The 25,007-nt window shown below is 35.7% G+C and overlaps 1 protein-coding gene and 1 long non-coding RNA gene across 6 annotated transcripts in view; one reads left to right on the top strand and one right to left on the bottom strand.

Moving 5' to 3' along the window:
* The first annotated feature begins 6,691 nt into the window (after positions 1-6,691).
* The window catches only part of NRDC (nardilysin convertase), a 71,412-nt gene continuing 53,096 nt past the window's right edge, over positions 6,692-25,007 (top strand). Inside the window, exons 1-2 of one of the 4 annotated variants that reach the window (XR_012511285.1) lie at positions 6,692-7,211; positions 24,425-24,752. Coding sequence is in view for 3 of the 4 variants with exons in the window: in XM_074376499.1 (XP_074232600.1) it covers positions 6,868-7,211; positions 24,425-24,752 (672 nt within the window). In the remaining variant the exon portion in view is untranslated. The remainder of the gene's footprint in view (positions 7,212-24,424; positions 24,753-25,007) is intronic. The other 3 variants (XM_074376499.1, XM_010951812.2, XM_010951813.2) reach the window with 3 other exon arrangements.
* The window catches only part of LOC123615903 (uncharacterized), a 40,557-nt gene continuing 40,112 nt past the window's right edge, over positions 24,563-25,007 (bottom strand). For both annotated transcript variants that reach the window (XR_006723716.2, XR_006723717.2), the window contains one exon: positions 24,563-24,698. This is a non-coding gene — a long non-coding RNA (uncharacterized LOC123615903). The remainder of the gene's footprint in view (positions 24,699-25,007) is intronic.

Here is a 25,007-nt window from a genome sequence, read left to right on the forward strand (position 1 = left end):
TTGGAAGAATCAATATTGTTAAAATAGTCATACTGCCCAAGGAAATCTACAGATTTAATGCAATCCCCATCAAATTAGCCAGGACATATTTCACAGAACTAGAACAAATCATAATAAAATTTATATGGAACCACAAAAGACCTAGAATTGCCAAAACATTACTGAAGAAAAAGAAAGAGGCTGGAGGAGTACCTCTCCCAGACTTCAGACAATACTACAGAGCTACAGTAATCAAAACAGCATGGTATTGGTACAAAAACAGACATATAGACCAATGGAACAGAATAGAGAGCCCAGAAATGAACCCACAAACTTTTGGTCAACTCATCTTTGACATAGGAGGCAAGAATATACAATGGAATAAAGACAGTCTCTTCAGCAAATGGTGTTGGGAAAACTGGACAGCAGCATGTAAATAATGAAGCTAGAACACTCCCTTACACTATACACAAAAATAAGTTCAAAATGGATCAAAGACTTAAACATAAGACAAGATACAATAAACCTCCTAGAAGAAAATATAGGCAAAACATTATCTGACATACATCTCAAAAATGTTCTCCTAGGGCAGTCTACCAAAGCAATAGAAATAAAAGCAAGAATAAACAAATGGGACCTAATGAAACTTACAAGCTTCTGCACAGCAAAGGAAACCATAAGTACAACAAAACAACAACCTACAGAATGGAAGAAAATTTTTGCAAATGAAACCAACAAAGGCTTGATCTCCAGAATATATAAGCAGCTCATATGACTTAATAAGAAAAAAACAAACAACCCAATCCAAAAATGGGCAGAAGACCTAAACAAGCAATTCTCCATGGAAGAAATACAAACGATCAATAGACACATGAAAAAATGCTCAATATCACTAATTATCAGAGAAATGCAAATCAAAACTACAATGAGGTATCAACTCACACCAGTCAGAATGGCCATCATTCAAAGGTCCACAAATGACCAGTGCTGGAGAGGCTGTGGACAAAAGGGAACCTTCCTACTCTGCTGGTGGGAATGCAGTTTGGTGCAGTCACTGTGGAAAACAGTATGGAGATTCCTCAAAAGACTAGGAATAGACTTACTGTAAGACCCAAGAATCCTGCTCCTGGGCATATATCCAGAAGGAACCCTACTTCAAAAAGATACCTGCACCCCAACGTTCATAGCAGCACTATTTACAATAGCCAAGACATGGAAACAGCCTAAATGTCCAACAGCAGATGAGTGGATAAAGAAGAGGTGGTATATTTATACAATGGAATACTATTCAGCCATAAACACTGACAACATAAAGCCATTTGCAGCAACATGGATGTTCCTGGAGAATGTCATTCTAAGTGAAATAAGCCAGAAAGAGAAAGAAAAACACCATATGAGATCACTCATATGTGGAATTTAAAAAAAAAAAACATAAATACAAAACAGAAACAGACTCATAGAATACAAACTTGTGGTTGCCAAGGGGGTGGGGGGTGGGAAGGGACAGACCAGGATTTCAAAATGTAGAATAGATAAACAAGATTACACTGTATAGCACAGGGAAATATATACAAGATATTGTGGTAGCTTACCGTGAAAAAAAAATGTGACAATGAATGTATGTATGTTCACATATAACTGAAAAATTGTGGTCTACACTGGAATTTGACACAACATTGTAAACTGACTATAACTCAATAAAAAAATGTTAAAAAGAATAAATAAGAGGGGATTAATATGGTCTGATTTCTGATTTATACATTTTAAATATCATTTTATGTCTTCAAATTCTCCTTTTCAGGCAGAGTCTCAAAATCTGTATCTTTAGATCAGAAATGAGGAGCGCTTTGCTGAATTTGTGATAGGATAACTTTCTCTTGACATAAAGGTTTTACTGGAGTCACTCTGATTCTATTTTGAAGTTTAAACACCAGATTCTTCCTAGAACTATGCTTATAGTACAGGAGAAAACTGTATTTATGGTCACATAAATTCTTTGGTATGTTGTGCACACATTTGTTCTTCCAAGAGAAGACTCTATAAGAACAGGACTACTTCTTGACCTAGATACAAAGCTACCGAATGTGGAGAGCAATCAGTGGGCAGGACATTAATAACTAGAGCTCCAAAGGTATAATTGCTTAAGAGTGTGGGCCCAGGATGAAATTGTAAATAGTAGTTCTCTTGTTACCTACCTCGTCTTCCTGTGCCTTTCCTCCCACATTTAGCAACCTCCTCACCCAAACCAGGTGATCTCAAGTTGCCCACAGAATGCTTCAAAAAACAAATCCATACACAAAATGGTACTAGTTTTTCATTCCTTTCAAGGGTATTATTGGTATTTAAGAGGAGTCTAAAGAGGACAATGACTCACTAGTGGGGGAATTGTAGACACTAAAGTAAGATAGATAATTAGGGTTTGAGATTTTAATGGGCTCACAGCACTCCCAATCTACTTTCCATAGAATCAACATTCCATACTTCTGATTTGTCCTGACTCAAATATAAAGGTGGATAGTGGGGTTAATAAAACAATTTACCTTTGAATTTTTAGGAGTAAGGCTCAAATTTGTCCCTCTGGAAGACAGACAACCATTGCATTAACTAAAATAACTTTCTGAAGCAGGCATCAAACACAGAAATATGTTTAGTTTTCATGATTTCTGACCTCTCATCAGAAAAAAGAGAGAGACAGAGACAGAGAGAAGGGGGGTCTCCAAACACGATGGGAGGGTATCCTTGAGGTAAAAATGGGGAGTGTAAGGTGGCTTAAGATGGAAAACAAACAAACAAATACGCTAAGAGAGCCTGGGGAAATGAAGCTAAAAATTATAATCTGGGCTTCTCATCTTACTTGGGAATCTTAAGAACTTTTTAACTTTCAAATGTCTCATTTTTCTGTAAAATGGTAATAGCTTAATTTATTTGTTTTCTGGGAGGAATAGTCTTTACAGTATTTAGGAATATTCAAATGGAGGATGGCAAATTTCTAAATTATTTAAAATGGGGAGACAATACTTCTGGTTTGAAGTCCTGGCTGTGCCACAGATCAGCCTCACCTCTCTGGGTAGGTGTTTCTCTTTATAGCTGAAGAGGCCAGATTAAAGTATTCATGGGAGCCCTTGCTAGTTCTCATGTTTTATAAATCTTTTGACATATGCTATGGGGTCAGAATTGTATTGCCAAGCATCCAAGAGGAATTTTTCTGTGATATTACATTCCTCTGGTTTTCCTCTTACCATTCTGGTAGTTCCTTCTCAGTTTCTTTTGGGAGTTCTTCCTGTTCTATGAGCTCCCCAAAGCTTGATTCTTGAGCCTTTCTCTCTTCACAGTCTCAATGCAGGAGATTTTATTCAGTAGGTTTTGGTTACCACGTAGAAGCCAATAAACTTCAAACTGGCATCTCCAGTTTTGGCCTCTTTTCTGAGCTCCAGATCGATCTGATCATCCTTTTGTATGGCTCACAAACGCCTCAAACATAACATACCCAAAACAGAGCCTAAGCTTTTCTCCTCCCAAATCTGCTCCTCTTTCAGAATTTCTTGTTTACTGAGATACTGGTGCCATCATCTATCCACCCAGAAAAACAGACACCAGGAATGACACCTCTCTCTTCTTTATTCTTAGACATCAAATCAATTACTATCCCAAACCATTGGAGCCTACCTCCTGAATATATGATATATCTGTATACGTCTATCTCCACTTATTCCTCAATTCCAAGTATTGTTTTCTAGTGCCTCTGTTACTTTAATACCCTCCTAATTGCTCTCTTTCTTGTTTCAGTCTTGGTCTCACCACCACCCCTCCAACCATCCAAACTATTTTTCACATATCTGCCAAAGTGATCTACTTGGAAAACACTTGTGATTGTCTTCCTGTTTCATTTGTTCAACTATTATATACTGAGTACTTATAATATATCAGACAATACTCTAGAAGCTAGGAAGCCAGGGATACACAAAATAGACAAAGCAATGACTTCCTTTTACTTAATGGACCTGTTTTCTCAGAGCTTTTGAACAAGTCTACTCCAATACATTTCTACACCAGTTCCTACATATTTTTCAAATTTATGCTTAAATGTCTCTTGTTCAGAGAAACTGTCTGCCCAAACTAGGTCCCTCTCTGTTTCTCTTTCTAGAACTATTCATAAATGTAAAAAAATTTGTGTGCCCGTATAATGTCTGTCCCACTAGTTCTCTCGTAAGCTCCAAGAGAACAGGGAAATATCTTGTTTAGAACTCTATTCCCAGTGTCTGGCACAAATTAGGAGCTCAATTTGTTGGTTGAATGAATAAATGAGTGTCACTACAGAGTGTTACCATATTTCTATAGTCTGGTGACCTGTAAGATTCAGAGGTCTTTAATAAAGGGAAAAACTAACAGGTCACATTTTAGGATGTGGCCTCTCTTTGTTTCTAGTCAGAAAATTCTAATTATTGGCTAAATTAGAATATTTCTTACTGTAAGGAGATAAAGTAGTGAGTGCTCAGAGGAAAAGAACCCGATAGTTTTTTGACATAAGAGAAGCCATTCTGGCCTAAGCCATTTTGTGATCTAGGCCTGGCCACAATGCTTGAACAGGTCTCAGTAGTTAATGATCTTAAAGGAACGAAGGAATGCAGGAACAGAGGAAAAGCAGTCAAGAAACAATAGTTCAGGGATAAAACATAGTTCTAGTTCCTCCTTAGGGGATATACATAACAATCTGATACATATCTTTGAGTTGTTCTACAGGAACTAATCAGTACCCGCTACCCCCGCCCCCTATCAAGTAGAGGATGGTACCTACATGCTAAGAATCTAGATGGTCTTACATGCTAAGACCTAAGGAATAATGATATTGACCTTTTCTGACCCTGGTGACTTTTTTTTTTCCCTAATTGTCTCACTTAAAAAAATTTTTTTTCTTTCTTTCTTCTTTCCTTCCTTCACCCTGGTGACTTTAATCAACTGAAGGTTGGACTCCTGTCAACCTTTGCCCCAATTCTATGTTGAAATCTCCTCTACTCAAGCCCTTTCATGAATATGCATATACCACCCAAATCCTTTCATGAATAAGCATGTACCCTTAGCTTAAAAATTGCCGAACTTTGCTGTTCTGGGAGACACTGCTTTGGGAAAGACCCCAGGTATTCTCCTTACTTGCTGCAGGTAATAAATCCTCCTCCTCATCTTTGGATTGGTGTGTCTTTTGACTCAACATTCACTGAGGCAAACCTAGTTTTTGGGTAACATTACTTGTAGTCTATTATTGCTTTGGAGAATTAAAACAAAAACAAAAACAAAAACAAAAACACCCCCAAACAGACATGTCACTTCAGGTATTTATTCAACAAGTATTACTGTTTTACAATGTGCTGGGAAGCTATGCTAGGACCTGGAAATAAATAACAAAGAAAAAAACCACTGCTCTGAAGGAGGGCAATCTAGTGGAGCTGCTTAGTTTAAAAATGGTAAGTTCTTTAAACCAAATGGGGATATCTGAACATTTTTCAATTTGTCTCATCTGCTGCTCTAGTTCAGGTTTCATCATCTCCTGCCTGAATCTCTGCACTTCCCTTCCCAATTCTATTCTCCTATCTTGTGTTATTTGTTGTCACAGAATTAAAAAAACAAAACAAAACAAAAAAACTTTTATTGCCTGTTTCTCCCCATTTGAATGCAAGCTCCACAAAAGCAAGAATTTTTGTTTTGTTCTTGGCTGAACCCCCCCGTGTCTGGAGCTTATAAGGCCTAGAAAAATGTGAAGACTTAACAACTATCATCAATACATTTCCCTGATTCAAGTGCTTCTCCATTCGTTCACATTTGTTTCGTATTTACGTGCTATGAATTCTTGCCCCACGGTTAATAAGCTATGTTGTATCTTATTAATATGTCAGTTGCTTTTTATTTTCAAGTATGTCTGTTTCAATCATATTTTGCCCACCAAAGGCAGTTGAAAGCAGAAAAAGCTTTGGGACAAGGGACTTGAGGGTAGCAGCCTGACACGCGGTGGCTGCTCAATAAAAGTTGGCTAACGTCAACTATGGACCCCAGCCTGTGGGAGAGCTAAAAAGCTTCCCCATAGAAGAGTGAGCACATCTAAACTGGTCTTCTTAAGCACTTTCTTAGGCCTTGAGGGCGAATAGCACGAAGGTCCGGTAGACTACAAGGTGGAATCCGAACGGCTATTCCTGGCATTCAGCTCAGCCCCCCTGAGGGGTGGCTTCCATCCGGCGGCAGAAAAATACTTCCGGCGTTCTTTTTTATACGTGCTGAGTCACGGCCGAAGGCTCCCCCCGCTCCCCGGCGTGAGGGGCAGGATGCGCAAAATACGACATGAATAGGGAAAAAAACCTAGGGAATTAATTTTCTCCACTGACTTCTCGATTTTCTCATCAGGGGAATATTTTCCTCTAAGCCGCGGAGCACTATTCAGCCTCGAGGTGAAACCACTTTCCCGCTTACGTCATAAACACGGCGCAGCCGTCCTAGTTCCCTTCTCCCGTAGTCCTCCGCGCCACGCTCTCCGCCTCCTCCTCCTCGCCCCGCCCACCCCAGGTTTCGAAGAGCTCGCTGAATCCGGCCCGGTCTCTTTGGTTCCTTTTACTCCCTGCTTCCATTGGTTGATTACGTGCGCGTGACTGCCCTCTTGCCTTAAGATTGGCTAAAATCAGTTGCGTCATCGATGGCCGGGAGGGCGGGGGGGACAAGGGAAGTTGGCGTGAGGGAGACCGGATTGGGGGAGGGGTTCAGGCCTGTCCTCCCCAGCGGCTGCGGCAGCACCAGCGCCGGCCTCCGCCGCCTCAGGAACGCTGAGGAGGAGGAGCGGCTGGAGGAGTAGGAGGAGGAGGTGGGCCCTGGGGAAGCGGGATGCCCATCGCTCCGGCTTAGTGGTGAATGCTGAAGAGAGTCACGGTTGCTGCAGTCTCTGCCACCGGGAGGAAGTTGTGGTGTGAGGGCGGGCGGGAGCTCGCGGCGCTGTGGAGAATAGAAGCGCGGTGTTGGTGCGAAGACTCGGCGGCTGGCAGACCCTTTCCTACTTTGACCATGCCTGGAAGGAACAAGGCGAAGTCTACCTGCAGCTGCCCTGACCTGCAGCCCAATGGACAGGATTTGGGCGAGAGCGGCCGGGTTGCCCGTCTGGGAGCCGATGAATCTGAGGAGGAGGGACGGAGGGGACCTGTCAGTAATGCCGGAGACCCTGAGATCGTCAAGTCTCCCAGCGACCCCAAGCAGTACCGGTGAGGGACAAGGCTTGGACTGGGAACGGGAGCAGGGTGCGGGCCTCTCTTGCTGCTGTGGTCACTTGTCTCCTAATCTTAACGTAGGAGCAACAGGGGCACACTTCCACGCCGAAAGCTTCCTTGAGTGGAGGTGGCAAGGGCAATTAGGGTCTTCCATGTGGTGTTGAGGGGGAAATCTTGGAATCAGGATGTCAGAACGGAAAGAGTTGTTGTAGTAGTTTTGACATTCACTAAAGCAAGAAAGGAGGTTTCTCTGAGGAAGGTAGGCTGGATGGTCAGGGAGTCTTGGTAATATGTACGAGGAAAGATTGAGGGAGGTGGGGGGTTTAATTTTGGAGAGCATATTTAAGGGACATATTATCATAATCCACAAATATTTGAGGTGCCCATTGTTCAAAGAGGGGTAAAACTAATCGGTAGAAGTTACTAGAGGATCGTGTGGCTTAAGTAAAAGAACTTAGGCACCAGAGTTGGATGAAGTGACTTATTTCCATGGGTTGTTTCTCAATTGCTAGAATGATTGGGTGACCTCTTCCAAGAATATATTAGAGAGGACTTGAATCTCAGTTGAGTGAGTCATAGAAGACTTGTCAGGTTTTTTCTAATACTGAAATTCTCAACTTTTGTTTTTGGCAGAATCCTCAAAACATCTCTAGTAACTAGTGGTTCAGTTCCCACCTGAATATTTTCTTCACAGGTAGCTTAGTTCATAGAATGTCATGACTCTAATGTATTTTGAAGAGAGGTGATATTGTCCAACTTCATTTTACAGGTTAAGGGAATTGAGATTCCAGAGAGTTTGCTTCTTGCTGAGAATTGCAGAGCTGTTATGAAAACCCTGTCCATCTGATGCCAAATCCAGTGCACCATTTATTGATTTTTATCAAGTTCTTACTAATCTTGAATTGAAAGCTGAAGGATTCTAGGTTTCAATTTGTTATAAGCCCCTACATTGAGCAGGAAAGAACCTTGGAGATAATCTTTTTCACTCCCCAGCACTCCTAATAGACAGCTAACTGAAACTAAGGTCTAGAAAGAAGTGATTAAGACCGTAATTTCTTCTTTCACTCCAAGTCTAGAGTTAACAGTACACAACTCTTTGTACTACTCTTCCCAGGCTGCAGGGTTGAGAAATCTTTATGGATGAGCTAATTTTTTTCCTTTTCTCATCAAAGATGTGGTAATATTAATAATAATGTAAATGAACAAGTTGAAACCTTAATGAAAGGTATTTAGTTTTTGCCTTCCAGAATAATAGCTTCAGTTTTTTTTCTGCCTATATAAAGCTACATAATAATAGGTAATATTTATAGAATGTACACTATGTGTCAGATACTGTTCTAGCTGCTTTAGATGTATTGTTTCATTTAATGACCTAATTTTGGGCAAATTCTTCTGAAAAAAACTTTTTAAGTCTGTGTGCTAGGCACTGAGCTATCTCAAATCTTTTCTGAAACTTGGTTGAATATAACTTAAAAATTTTTTTATTGAGGTATTGTTGATTTACAATGTTGTGCGAATATAAACTTAAAAAAATGTTACTTTATTCTGGGTACTGAGCATGCAAAGATGATTAACACAGTCCCTGCCTTCAGGGAGCTTCCAATGTAGTACAGGAACACAGATGCATAAAAAAGGTATAATTAGAGCACTAAAGTTTTATAGAAACCGTAAGAGAAGTATGTGGTAGGTATATTGAGGAATAAAGTTAAGTAGTGCCAAATATACCTGAGGAGAAAGTTAGAAAAGACTTCAGTGAGGAGATAATGCTTAAAAGGTAATTCTTTGAGTAAGTTGCATTTCTTTTTGTGGTCTTTTGCCAAATGATCATCCTTCTTAATGTCTTAGTTTTCTTACTTTAAAGTGAAGGAGGTCGATTAAGAATAGCATTGTTTTCTGGTAACTTGCTCTCCTTCCAAAAGAGCAGGTTCACTTTTATCTGTTTTATATGTTAAAGTTCCAATTAGACTTTTAAAGAAAAGATTTTGTTACTTTAAAATAAAGGTGGAAAACCTTTACTGGATGATTTTTTAAAGACTAACCCAATCTAAAGTTAAATTCTCTGAATTTTGTAACCAGAAGCAGACATGAAGCATCTGCAGCCCAGAGAGCTGAATTACCCTTCCAGGACTTGCTCAGATGTTATTCTGTGAAGCCTTTCTAGGCAGAACTAATCTGTCCTTTCACTGTATTTCAGTAATACTTGGTACATGGTCCATTATAGTACATATCCCTTAGTATAATTATATGTCTTTTGAATATGTGAATAAGCACCAGAGGTGGACCTGATTAAAGGAATATTTTGATGAAAATAACACCTCAAAATATTTACCAGTCTCCATTCATTAAGTAATAGCGTGTGGAATTTTACTTCTGTACATATAATTTGTTTTAAGCTTTTTTTGAAGTGTTTATTATACCTCTAGGACATCTATTCTGCTTTTTTTCTGATCTGTATAAATGTTTGGGAAGTGTTGATTTCCTTCTGTTCTGGAAGGATTAGGGACTTTTTTTTCCCCGTAAAACAGGCATTGAGGTCTACTTAAGTGGTCCTCTAAGAAGTTGTAGGGGAAGTAGTGGGAAACATAAGGGAATCCTTTAGTGGTGAAGGTTTGAAATAGCTAGTGCAAAGAATGGGTGAAGTAAACTTGGGAAATACTGATAGAGAAGTTAAGTTCTTTTTGAGCATGAAAATGACACAGGTAAAGCAGTATTTTAAGAAGATTAATCTGAAGGTAGTAGCTTGCCACAGGACGTAGCAAGACTGTTTTAATAAGTAATTATAATTGTGAAAAAAAAATAAGAAAAAACCAAAACAACAACAACAACAAAAAAGAACAAAAGAAGGAAGTAATTATAATTGTGTATTGAATGGTGTGCACTTACGGTTCTAATCTTTCTCTAATTGATGTCTGTCTGTCTGTCTTTATTTCTTTCTTATTTTACTTACTTATTTTTTGCTTTACTCCTATTAACTCAGCGTAACAAATGTTTGCTTGGGTAAAGACTTGTGAATCCAGAGATCATATCTGTTTTGTTCACTCCCAGAACATAGTTTTCAAATAGTATTTGTAGAATGTATAAATGTATGAGTGCCCATATGCCAGGCATTTTCATGGAACTTTTGGGGATATTCTGCTAGAAATTTTTTAGATCAAATTTTTACCTTGGCAAGTTTTTAAAAATAATTACTTGATTTTCAGAGAAGACAACTTGAATAGGCAGGTTACAGAGAAAAAAATATAAATTATACAAATAGTAATATATGGTGATACTGTAGTATATTTAATTCATGTAGAAACTTGTGGTAGTTGACACATAGTAAGAATTCAAATGTTAAGTTATTCTTTTAATATGTTCGCAATTATTAAATGATACTTGCAGCAGTGTAACAAATAGCAAAAAATTGGCAACAACTTTATTGTCCATTGGTTGGCTAAAAATTATTATACCATTCTGCAATGAAAATAATATATAGCTTTAAGAATAGATAGATGGTTTTATATATTGATGTGGAAGGGTGTCCTTTTATTTACTATTGAATGAAAAAACCCAGTTGCAAACCAAAATAATATTGTATAATTCCATTTTTAAAAAGAGAAAAACCTCACAAAACAACACCTCCTATTACATGTCTACTTAAAAGATAATTTTCTATGTTTAGGTATATACAGAAATGATTAGAAATGATATTCACCAGGCTTATTTCTCTAGGGAAAAGGAGAAGAGAGTTGACTTGAGTTGTTTACTTTTTAGTAATTGAAAAAGATAAATCACTAAACAAAAGTATTCTGTGGTCCATGGAGGAAATTTAGATAACAGGAAAAATTTTAAATTCCCCGTAACCATTCTATCCAGCATTAATCACTGGTAATGTTTTTATAACCGTTATTTCTTTTTGCTATGCATTTATAAATTTATAATTTTTAAACTGTATAATACCATGTTTAGCAGTGTCGTGAACATTTTCTTAAGTGTTTTTCAGTATATTTTCTCTACTCAGAAGTCCATAATTTAATCATTTACCGTTTTATAAGATAATTTGGATTATCAGCTTTTCTTAACCGTAGAAGCTTGTTTATTCTCAATTGAATCCTTTGTGTGTAGACCCAATCTTAATGGGTTTGGTAGATATGGAGGGTAACCTCTGATGATCTAGTCTGTTTCTAGGATATTCATTAATTGGGGGAACTGGCAGACAAGAAGTTGGTTTGTTGTAGGACTTCCACTCTGACATAAGTCTCATATTCATTCTGGTTCTAAGAATGAAGTCAGTCATTAAGCCTAACCAACTCACAGGAAACTGAGTAGATTATAGTTCCTTTCTACTGTGTATGTATGTATGTGTGTTTGGCAGGGATGGTGGGCTCGGTTACATTGGCCCCGAATTAAACTGTTTTCTAAAGGTTAGAAGTAGATTGTAGTTTGGAAAGTTCACTTGGTCCTATGGAGAGATGTTTATAGAGATTTTTTATTTTTATTACCACTACCAACAATAGTCTTTGATCTCCTAATAACAGCTGGTATTTGTTGAGTGCTTACTAGGTACTAAGTACTATTCTAAGGAGTCTACGTAGATTATCTCATTTAATCTTTGCAGTAACCTTTTTAGATAGTGCTCTTATTACATGATAGCCTAAATCCTATTCTATGAAAATACATTACTGAGCAGGTAATGAGTACTAATTAGAGTGCAAATGGATTATTTTCTCTCATTTGGTTCCTTCTAAGCAAAGTTCTTAACCATTGGCAGATAAGATCTAAGTTGCTCCATTTTTTGGTTCTTAACTTTCTAGCTTCATCTTTTGTTGTGCTGTTTTGTTCTACTTTTCTTGGCACATGCTGTGCTCTTTGGTCATGTTTGCCTTGCATATTCAAGCATTACCTTCTCTGTGAACCCTTTGACTCTTTCCCTTTAATCTTTCCCTCCTACATGTGAGTTATTTTATTTACGCTCTTGTGTGCCCCTGTAGCAATTTTTTTTCAAGCTGTTTCATATTTTTGTAAGTACTGTTTGTCTTTCCCCTTTATTGTGCTGAAATTTTTGTAGAGAAGGACTTTGTTTCTTTGCATCGTTGCATGCCTTCTCTTCTGTTATTAATAAATCAACTGTCTGTGCTCCTAAGATCCATCTCTTCACTTGTGCACAGGCCACCATCCCCTCTTTATTGATCCCATCCACCAATTACTCCAACAATTGTTCCCCTTCCATCGTGCATCACCAATTTCTCCCTTTTACTGGATCATTCCCATGAGCATACAGATATGCTGTGATTGTTCCTATCTTCAGGGGAAAAACATTTCTTTACTCACATTCCCTTGGAACTGTGCCTTTCCAGCTACACAGATTTCTCTATTCCTTGATAGCAAAGCTTGTTAAAACAGTTGCTGTACTAAAATTTTGCTGTTTATCTACTCCCATTATTTCTTGAACTCATAGTGGACTCTTGTCACTATTGCATACCAAAATAGCTATTTTCAAGATCACCAATAACCCTTAAAATTAGTCAGTTCTCAAGTTCTTATCTTACTTGACCTTTCAGTATCTTGTGACACAGGTGATCATTCTTTACTTCTTGAAATGCTTTTTATTCAGTTGGCTTCCAGGTCAGTACTGTTCTTAGTTCTCTTTCTGCCTCATTTGCAAGATTCCTCCTTATCTCCTTGATCTCTAAATTTGGGAGTATATGGGCTCAGTCCTTGGACTTTTTTTTCTCTTCCCTGTCTACCTTTGCTCCAAATATTGTCTCATCCAGTCTTGTGGCTTTAAATAGCACTCTGACAATTTTACTTAGGTTCCCCACTTCATGCTCTTTCTTATTCTATTTTATTTTTCTTCATAGCACTTATTTACCTTTTGATATTCTATGTATTTACTTCTTCATTAGAGCAAAGACTTTGTTCACCACTGTATGTCCAGTGCCTAAAATAATGTCTTTCTTGTAGTCTTGCTTCCATCTCTGACTCTTCATCCTTTTCTCCTCTGGCCTGATTGTTATATAAGGATATGTTTTTCAGTCTTTTCTTTTTGTATCATTTTATTTCTTTTATTTTAGATCGATTTTTTTTTTCAAGAAATAAAACCATGTAGATATACTTGAAGCTCTTTGGATACTGCCCACTCCTATTGCATTCCCTGTCCTCTTTTTTCAGTGTTAACCATTATCTGAATTTGGTATATATACCATTCCTATGTATATTTTTATACTTCTTATTAAATATACATGTATCTGTAAGCAGTATACATTATTCCTTTCACATGTTTTAAGACAATGCTTTGGTGGACATTTTTATACATGACACCTTATGTACACATTTGAGAGTTTTTCTATATACGTATAAGTGAAATCACTAAATTTAAAAAAATTGAAGTTTAGTTGATTTACAATGTTGTGTTAGTTTCAGGTATACAGCAAAGTGACTCATATATATATATATATGTATTTCAGGTTCTTTTCCATTATAGGTTATTATAAAATATTGAATATGATTCCCATTGCTATACAGTAGCCCCTTGCTGGTTATCTATTTTATATGTTAATCCCAAACTCCTAATTTATCCCCTTCGGTAACCATAAATTTGTTTTCTATGTCTGTGAGTCTATTTCTGTTTTGTAAATAAGTTCATTTGTATCATTTTTTTTAAGATTTCACTTAGAAGGAATGTCATGTGGTATTTGTCTTTCTGTTTGACTTCACTTAGTGTTATAATCTATTAAGTCCATCCATGTTGCTGCAAATGGCATTATTTCATTCTTTTTATGGCTAAGTAATATTCCATTGTGTGTGTGTATCTATATCTACCTATATATACATACACCCCCCCCACCTTCTTTATCAATTCATCTGTTGATGAGCATTTAGATTCTTCCATGTCTTGGCTATTGTAAGTAGAGCTGCTATGAACATTGGGATGCATGTATCTTTTTGAGTTGAAGTTTTCTCCAGATATATGCACAGGAGTGGGATTGTTGGATCATGTAGTAACTATTTTTAGTTTTTTAAGGAACCTCAATACTGTCCTCCATAGTGGCTGCACCAATTTACATCCCCACCAACAGTATAGGAGGGTTCCTTTTTCTCCACACCCTCTCCAGTATTTATTATTTGTAGACTTTTTTGATGATGGCCATTCCGACCAGTGTGAGGTGATACCTCATTGTAATTTTTTTGTTTGTTTGTTTGTTTTGGGGAGAGGTAATTAGGTATTTATTTATTTATTTATTTATTTATTTATTTATTTTTAATGGAGGTACCTTGTACATCCTAGGCATGCACTCTAGCACTGAGCTATATCCTCCCCCTCCACATTGTAATTTTGATTTGCATTTCTCTAATAATTAATGATGTTAAGCATCTTTTCATGTACCTTTTGGCCATCTCTGTGTTCTTCAGAGAAATGGCTATTTAGATCTTCTGCCCATTTTTTTAATTGGGTTGTTTGGGGTTTTTTTTGTTTTTTTTTTTTCAGCTGTATAAGCTGTTATATATAACTTTGGAACTTAATCCCTTGTCAGTCTCCTCATTTACAAATATTTTCTCCCATTCTGAAGGTTGTCGTTCTATTTTGTTTATGGTTTCCTTTGCTGTGCAAAAGCTTTTAAGTTTAATTAGGCCCCATTTGTTTATTTTTGCTTTTATTTCCATTTCTCTAGAAGGCAAATTGAAACAAATATTGCTGTGATTTATGTTAGAGAGTGTTCTGCCTGTGTTTTCCTCTAGGAGTTTTAAAGTATCCTGTCTTCCATTTAGGTCTTTAATAAATTTTGAGTTTATTTTTGTATATGATGTTAGAGAATGTTCTAACTTCATTTTTTTACATGTAGCTGTCCAGTTTTCCCAGCACCACTTATTAAAGAGACTGTCTTTTCTCCATTGTATATTCTTGTCTCCTTTGTCATAGATTAATTGACCAAAAGTGCATGGATTTATTTCTGGACTTTCTATCCTGATCCTCTGATCTATGTGTCTGGTTTTTTTGTGTGTCAGTACCATACTGTTTTGATTACTTTAGCTTTGAAGTCAGGGAGCATGATTCCTCCAGCCTGTTCTTCTTTCTTAAGATTGTTTTGGCTAGTTGGGATCTTCTCTGTTTCCATATGAATTTAAATTTTTTTGTTCCAGTTCTGTGAAAAATGCCATTGGTAATTTGATAGGGATTGCACTGAATCTGTATATTGCCTTGGGTAGTATAGCCATTTTAACAATATTGATTCTTCCAGTCCAAGGACATGGTGTATCTTTCCATCTGTGTCCTCAATTTCTTTCCTCAGCATCTTATAGTTTTCAGAGCATAGGTGAAATGACTAATTTTTAAACTTACTATACCAAAAGTACTCTTCTGATTGGTTGTACTATTTTACACTTATACCAGAGTTCCTGCTTCTATACATTCCTCCCAATTCTTGATATTGTTAGATTTTTTTTAAAAAAAAATTGAGAATTTGATCTCTGGGAAATATTTCTCTCTTTAAATTTTTCAATTTATATTTTCCCTATTACTAATAAAATCAAGCATTATTTCATGTTTCCTGGCCATTTTGATTTCTTTTTATGAACCACCCATTTTTCTATTGGATATTTTTTTTCCTTTTTAAAATTGACTTCTGAGAATTCTTTACATATTTTAAGTAATAATCTTTTGCTGGTTATATGAGTTACATTGTCTAAATCTATATAGTTTATCATTACCTTTTGTTTATAGTCTTAAAATTTAATTAGATTTATATTTATTTATGGTTTTTGCTTATTTCTTCTAAAAGTTTTGTAGCTTTGCTTTTTATGCTTAGGTAAGGATCTAATTTTATTACTATTTTTTTTTAACAATATGGACAACCAGTTGTCCATGCATACCTTTTGAAAAGTCTATATCCTAGAGGTGACCAAATGTTTTCTGTAAAGAGCTAGATAATAAATATTTTAGGCTTTGTCAGTCAAGAGGCAAAATTAAGGACATTATGTAGGTACCTACGTGACAGGAAAGAAAACAAATTTCTGCAAATTTTTAATTAAGTTCAAAATATAACAATAGTACTTATTTGGTAATATAGTTCTACTAGTAAGAAGAGTGGAATTCTTTTTTGTTTTTGTTTTTGGGAGATAACGTTTTGCTTTGGGAGGGGTTCAAAGTTGATGCTCCCTTTCATTAAAGTTGATTGCAAATGTGTCATCTGTTAATACTGATTTACAATGAGATTTTATATATTCCATCTTTCAAAATGTGTTTTCACAGTGAAAAGTACTGCCAGATACTGGTTAGTTCATAAGCATTGATTTTATTTGAGCATATTCATTGCTTGGAAGGCATTTATAGAATTCTGTTAGTTTCTTCTCCGATCTTTTTTGCCATTAAGGGTATCATTATATTGTGGATTAATTATGATTGAAAATTAGTTGGAAGCTCCTCAATTGCACAGTTAAAAGGACTTTGAAATGAGGAAATTTCCTTTGTGCTTTCACCGATGTCTGAAAAACACCACTGGAACTGTAGTTTGCTTGGAAAACATATCTGCTGCAAATCTGTGTGGGAATGGAGATGTGGCTTCTTATTTTAACTTTTGACAGCACAGGAAATGTATAAAGAAGCTTGCTATTGCTTGTAATTCAGGTAATACTAGTTGTTGTTGGGATGACTTTACTGTAAGGTATACAAGGCATACAAGCACTGTTTTGTAATTTTGGGTTGGATTCATTAAGAAACATTATGAAAACTACAGCAAAAGCTTATTTCCAAAGCAGTTTGGTGTTTGATAGTGGTTGAAGGCTGTTCTTCAGAAAAGTTTTAGTCTTTACCCTGAGCCATTCCCTCCTCCCCCTAACCCCTGGTAACTACCATTCTATTTTCTATCTATGAATTTGACTGCCTTACATTACCTCATGTATGTAGGACAAATACAATATTTGTCCTTTTGTATCTGGTTTATTTCAGTTAGCATAGTATCTTCAAAATTCATCCATGTTTTGGCATGTGTTAGAATTTTCTTCCTTTTTAAGACTGAATAACGTTCCCCATATGTATATACCACATTTTGTTTATCCATTCATCTGTTGATAGATATTTGGGTTGTTTCCACCTTTTAGCTGTTGTGAATAATGTTGCTATGAACATTGATTTACAAAACCTGTTTAAGTCCCTGCTTTAAACTCATTTGGGTCTATATCCAGACATGGATTTGTGCAATCATTTGAGTCCTCCCAGTATATTAACATTGCTGTGTAATAGTTCACCTCAGAGTTTAAGTGGCTGAAAGCACAGTGATTTTATTATATTCTGTGGGATGGCCAGGCAGTTTTTTTCTTGCTTTTACCTGGGCTCACTTGTGTGGCTGCATTTGTTTCATGGGTTGGTGGAGCTAGGGGGTCTAAGATGGCTTCAGTCACATGTCTCAGGCCTTGATGGGGACAGCTAGAAGGTGGGCCTTCTTTCTGCACATAATATAACCTCATTCATAGTCTGGCTTAAACTTTTGGATGTGGCAGCTGAGTCCCAAAACAGGGGAGGCAGAAACTGCAAGACATGTTGAGGCCTAGGCTCTAGGACTTCACACATCATTTTCACCACAAATTATAGGGCAAAGTTTTCAAAGCTAGCCCAGATTCAAGGGATGGGACTCCAACTCTTTCTGGGAAGATTGACCAGGTCACAGCGGGGGCCATTATTAAAATCATCAGTAACACCTAATAACCTAACAGCTGATCATAGACGAGGAAACGTGAGAAATGGGGAAGGGCCATTTGGGGAGCAAAAAAGTCTCCTGCTGGATCCTAAATGGTGTGACTTGGTATTATATTTTAAGAAGTAGAGAGGCATGTGGATTTTTTGAGCTTGTTTATTTGGAAGAACTATACTGCAGTAAGTCTTTTTTTTCACTTTTTGTATTTTGTCTCTTTTTAAATAGTTGTATGATCAGCTTTAAATTAATACAGCTTGGGTAAGAAGGCTTTAGCTGACTTAGGCAGGCCATATCAGCTTTACTGTGTGGGCTCTTTCAACTTCAGAGTTGCAGCTGGCCTAGAATTGTAGGCAAAGCTAGATGGGAATTTGATTTTTAATGCTTTGTTTGGCATAACAATATTAGTTCTTTTATGGACTTCTTAACCAGGTCTGCAGCTTTAAACTGCAAAGATGTCTAAAGTTCCAAATGTGCTATAGAGTAATTAATGACTAAAGCTCTAGCCTTAAATTGTTAATTCCAGGTCTAGACAGACAGTACATCTTTCTAGGTCAGAAGAGGGTACTTTGTAATTATGTACATTGTCACTATTCCTTCCCTCCCCCCCACCATGTGGTCTCAAGTATTTTTGGATTTAAATACATGATCTCTTAATCTGGTAGTTTTAGTGACTGAAAGTGGTTTCACAAAAGGTTGGTTTATTTTATTAAGGAACAAATAAAGATGAGTGGGTGGGTACTTTAATATAAAAAGAATAATACTATATTCTTGATTCTTGGACTTGGTTTGAAAAATCTACTTTGATCTTTATAGTTAGTACAGGAGCAGTGGGAGAATGAAACCAAATAAAGGAAGACAAGTTGAGTAAGCTAGAGGGAGAGAGGTTTTCTTATTCATCTTAGAAGAGCCCTACACCTCCAAAAATTTTTATAAATACATACACATATACATGTAAACAATTGAGACTACATGGTTGGGGGGTAGGTAATGATAGGTTATATAATTATAAAGTTAGGCCCCCAAGTATCCTTTTTTGACCTATAATGATTTAGCACTATCTATCTAGGTCTAGAAATAGCAATTTAAGGATAGAAGCTGATTTGCTAACTATTTTCTCTCTATATGTGAAAATGAGGTCTTAAAGGCTGTATAGTAAAGTATACTGTGTTATGGCTATATTTTTCTGTGAACATTTGCATGATTTCCACTTTTTTCCTATCAGAAATTTTGCTTCAGTGAACACTGTTGATACCTCATTGTGTGTGTGAATATTTCCATAAGATACCTAGAAATGAAATTACCGGGTTAGAACGTATGCAGAGTTTACATTTTTAAGAAAAAATAGATATGGCCATATTCTCCTACAAAAATACTGTACTAGTTGAGATTCATAAGCAACTGTGTGAGAATACTCTGTCCCCTTGTAGTGTTCAATAGAAGTAATTTTAATTAATTAATTAATTTTGCTAATTTGCTGGATGAAAAATATTTTGTTTTAATTTATCTTTGATTTCTAGTGAGGTTCAGCATCATTTCATTTATTGACCATCTTATTTCTTCTTGAAATATTGTCTATATTTCTAAACCTGTTATTTTTCATTTTTTTTTTGATCTTACTGATTTGAAGGAACTCTTATATATTGTTAATCTTTTCGCTCAGTATGTAGTTTGCTCTTTGATTCTGTTTATGATGTTTGTTTCAGAAAAGTTTTAAATTAGACTATAGTGAAATCTTTCTTTTTTTTCCTTTATGGCTTCTAGATTTTGTGTCTTGTTTAGCACAAATCTTCATTCCAATATTATAACAATATTTTCTCAAATAATTTTAAAACATTTTTTTCTTTTAGCTCTGTAATCTGTGTGGAATTTATATGTGTTGAGTGTAAGAGAGAGGTGGCTATTTTGTCTCCCTAAATAAATTGCCTATTTCAGCATCATTTATTGAATCACAATAAACAGTGTTGCAACAATATTATAATCATTGCTCTGTTTCTAGAACCTGTTTTCTTTAATTGATCTGTAGATGTTCCTGTGTCAGCATACTCTTTAATTTTGACTGCTTTAAAATACTATATTTTTATAATTGGTAAGGGAGTTTTCCCTTTTCAAAATGTTCTTGGCATTTTTGTGTTTTTTTTTGTCCACATGAATTTTAGAATCAGTATGCCAAGTTACACACACAGAAACTTATTGGGTGTTTTAAATTGGTGTTGCCTTGAATTTATAGATTAATTTTAGGGAAAAATTGATGTCTTTGCAATATTGGATGTTCCCTGACAACAGCATGGTATGACTAGTCAAGTCTGTTATTTTCTCTTGTATAGTTTTTTAGTTTTCCTTGTGTTAGATGTGTTGAGTAGTAGTGAAAAGAATGGCTTCTGGTGCCATGCTACTTGCTAAGCTTAGGCAAATAAAACTCCTTTTTTTGTGCATTAGTTTCCTTATCCATAAAATGGGAATAATAACTCAGTAGGGTTATTATGAAGATTAAATGCATTAAGATGTATGTTAATACCTTTAATATACGTACTGTTGTTATTAGGTATAAATTGAGGTATTTTATGGTTTCTGTTGCTTTTGTGAATAGGACCTTGTATTTAAATCTCATTTTAATTGGTTACCTTTTAATTGGTTATCTTTGGTATATAGGAAATTCATAATTTTGTTCATGGTTCTTGATTTTGGATGCTTTGCTGAACTATTTAAAACTATACTAATCGTTTTTTTTTCTTTTTTTACATTTTCTTGCATTCTCTAGGTAATCATATATTTTGCAGTGAATTATTTTAGCTTTCAATATCTTTGCCTTGTAATTCTTTTTATTTGTATTGTGGATCTGTTTTCATTGACTAGGATTTCTAATATAGTTTTGAATAGAAGTGATGATAAAGAGCATTTTGTCCATGACTGTCTTTAGATGGATTTGATGTTGATTTATGGAAGTTAACTCTCTGTAAAGCTAAGGGCTTTTTGTGTGTGTGTATGTTCTTAGTTTGTTAAGGAGTGGGTTTTGGATTTTTACTATACAAATAATAAATGATTATATTTTTAATATAAAAGATTAGAAAAGATATAGAAATTATAGAGCAAAGCAAGAAAGTTCTTGTATCTTGCTCTGCTTTTATTCCTCTCTCAGTTGTTATGTTTGTGTTACATTTGGTTTGTATTCTTATAGTTTTTTTGCTGTACCTTTATATACATTTAATGTGTATATGTGTACACATAATTCTACTTATTTTTATAAAACTGCCTGAGAATCTTGTTTCATTTAGCAGATATTAAGTACCTATCATGTATCAGGCCCCCTATAGGCATTAACATTTTTTTGTTCATTCAACAAGTACTTCTTCAGTGTTTGAAAGTGCCAAGCATTGTCTTAGGTGCTGGGGATACAGCTATGCCTTCAGAGCTAACATTCTAAAGGTACAGGCAGAAAATTCAGAAAACAAAAACAAGTGATGTTAAATGGTGTGAAAAAAAATTAACAGGATAAAAGGAGGGTAGGAACTGACTGGAGTGCTATGTTAAATAGTGTGGTCAGGGAAGGCATCTTTGAAAAGGGGACACTTTAGCAAAGACTTAGAAGAGATGGAACAGATTTCAAGAAAGAACAATAAAGTCAGAAACTAAATCAGCAAAGAGAATGATGGAAGAGTGGTAGGAAAGAAGATTGGAGAAGTAGTGGGGATAAGATTATGTGGAGCCTTCTAGGCCCTGATAAGGATTTGGAATTTTATTCCAAGCATTATGGGAAGCCATTGATGGTTTTTGAAAAGGGAAATGACCTTGCATTAGTTTGTCAGGGCTGCCATAACAGACTATCACAGACTGAATGGCTTAAGCAACAGAAATTTATTTTCTTTTAATTCTGGAGGTTAGAAGTCCAAGATCAAGTTGTTAGTAGGTTTGATTTTTTTACCTGAGGCCTCTCTGACTTGCAGGCGGTCACCTTCTTTGCTTTGTCCGCACCTGGTTTTTAATCTGTGTTCAAATTTCAGGACTTCAGTCAGATTAGATTAGGGCTCACCACAATGACCTCATTTTAACATAATCACCTCTTTAAAGGCCTTACTTCTAAATACAGTCATATTCTGAAGTTAGAATTTTAACATGACTTTTGGAGTTATGAAATTTAGCCCATAATACACCTGATCTGCTTTCTGCAGGCTGCTAAGGACAGACTTGAGGTGTGTGTGTGGGGTGGGAGTCGGGAGTAAACTGGGGTATTGAAGTTAGAATGGACAGGGAGACTGGTTATGAGACTAGAAATAGTGACAGCATAGACTAAGGAAATAGCTATGGTGTCGATAAGAAGTTACATATTTGTGATTTATTTTGCAGGTAGGATGCATATGATCATTTTGAAAGTAGAATGCCTTTATTTTTTTTTTCTCCTTGTGTTCTCTATTTTTGAAAATTTTAAGCTATTAAAAAAAAAAAGCGCTTTACAAAATCTAAGTGGTCTCCTTCCCACCTGCCCCCTCTTCCTTTTAAAGCTGCCTTAATGTCTACTACTCTGATGTTCTGTGTCTCTAAGATTCATCCTAGAATTCATTTCTAGACAGATTGTTCACATTCTTAGAAAACAGTTTTTCAATTTTAACATGTCCTACTGCTGTTTGATTATTTGGCACAGGCAAGCATGGCCTGATTGGCCAAGTTATTACTGCTGAAGTTCTTTAATTATCATTTAAGAAACTTATAAGGCCATAATATTTGATATATGTAAAGAAAATGTGTAACTTTTATTTAAGTGGTGGATCATAAATCCCAAAATGAATAACCTATTACTCAACTTAAAAACTAGCATCTATTTCAGTATTCTTCTCCACATGCTCCCTCAGTATCCTCCCATGCTGTCCTCCTACAACAGCGATTTTGAATTTTGTGTTTATCCTTCTTTTGATTTAAAAAAGTTTTTATCATATTTATGTACGTACAAACAATATGCTGTTTACTTTTGCTTGTTTTTTGACTTTATATAAATGGTGTTCATATGGTATGTAGTCCTTTGTGACTTACTACTTTCACTCATTATTATGTTTTTAAGATTATAATTGTTGTAGTTTGTTTTTGGATTATATATTTCCCTGTTTTATAGTAATTCCATTATGTGAAAATTCCATTGTGTGAACATACCATGGTTTTTCCATTTTGCTGTCAGTAGATATTTGGGTTGTTTCCAGTTCAATTAATAATTGAGCTTCTTTTCTTGATGCTCTACCTACTGTTCATTTACTGACCTGGAGCATAGGCTTTTTTGACTTACTTGGGAAGAACTAATCCCTTATGTGTGTTTAGGCCTATGGCCCTCTTTTCTGTTTTCTTCATCAATCTGATTAATTGAACTTTGATCTGCTAACAGCATCCTTTTCTATTTTCTGTTGAGATTGTATTCTCAAACAAAACTAAAACAAAAAGCAACCATTACATCTTTTCTTCTGTTTTCTTTTTAAATGTGATTTTTTACATGGAAAGGAGATAAATCCATGTGTTCATTAGTCTTCCATCTTGACCCAGAGGCTCCTTTTTTCTTGTCTTTCTTTGCACGTTATTTTCCCCAGTTTCTGCTAGTAACTTTTTTTTTTTGTTTCATTTTCATTTTCAGTGCTCGAGTTAAGTGTACCTTGTCTAAAGAGTTCTTCCCTGATTGCTTCCTTCTTTCTAACATTCTGTGTTTACCTCTATCATTCTGTATTGTACTAGACAATAAGTGCCTAAGGGTGAGAAGTGTGGTTTTATTCTTTTTACCTTAATGTAAGGTGGTATCTGTTAAACTAAGGCTGCTTGGTAAATGCTTATTGACTAACATATCAAAGAATGAGTATAAATGTAGTAGGTCCCCAGTCATCAAACTGGCACAACAGTTTTACTGAATAGGATAATCATCTTCCTAAAGGATTATCATTCTGTGGGACTTAGTTTTCTTAGAACAAACTTAGAGTTAACTTAAAACCGTTTTCTTAGTCCATAAAAGCAGCTTTGGAGACTGTTGTAAAACATCAAATACATTGTTCCAATGAGAATCAACACGGTTTAAATATAATGAGATTTTGTTTAATATTTAAGCTGATATGACTGCCCTGTATATTGAATGATGTGTTTCTTGTAGGTTAAGTCTTCTTGTGTGGCAAAATGTTTATTAAGTACTTATAAACTGAAAAAATAGTAAAAGAGGCTGATGGTGGGTTTGTTGACTGTGTTTAACTTCTGAAATTTAGTTTTTGCATAGGTGAATATATTTTCATAGTTTGAAATTAAAAATACAAATGTTATATATTTGCCTGTATATAGAAAATACAAATAATGAAGTGTCTCTCTCATCTTTTCCTTCTAAGTACTTAGAAACTGATAAGCTTTTGATGTTCTCCTCCCCAGAAGCAACTGTTTTTTATTAGTTTAAAAATAGTATTGGGTTTTGTGTGTGTGTGTGTGTGTACTCGGATTTTTTTTTTTTTTAATTTTGCTAAGCTGATCATGTTGGTGTAGTGTAATGAGTAGCTGACTCAAATGTGTTGTAATTTTTTTTTTTTTTAGATACATCAAATTACAAAATGGCTTGCAAGCACTTTTGATTTCAGACCTAAGTAATATGGAAGGTAAAATGGGTGATGCAACAGATGATGAAGAGAAAGAAGAGGAAGAAGAAGAAGAAGATGATGACGATGATGATGACGACGATGACGACGATGATGAAGACTCTGGAGCAGAAATAGAAGATGATGATGAAGAGGGTTTTGATGATGAAGATGAGTTTGACGATGATGATGATGAACATGATGATGATGATCTTGATACCGAGGATAATGAACTGGAAGAATTAGAAGAGAGAGCAGAAGTTAGAAAGAAAACCACTGAAAAACAGGTGTGAATCATGTCTGTTATCTTTTTCTAGTTGGGGAATTCTTTGGGATAAGTTTTAAACTTATGTTTTATCTCATAATTAAAGTATATATCTGTCTTTTGACCTTCAGTAAAGGTCTTTTTATTCTGTATAAAGATTATATTTTTAAGAACATTTTGCTCTGATTATAAAAATGACAAATACTCATTTCAGAAGCTAATGGAAAATAAAGAAAAACAAAAATATAAAAGCTGCCCATAACCATAACTCTTAGAG

Source organism: Camelus bactrianus, chromosome 13 (genome assembly GCF_048773025.1).
Source record: "Camelus bactrianus isolate YW-2024 breed Bactrian camel chromosome 13, ASM4877302v1, whole genome shotgun sequence".
Classification (NCBI taxonomy): Eukaryota; Metazoa; Chordata; class Mammalia; order Artiodactyla; family Camelidae; genus Camelus; species Camelus bactrianus.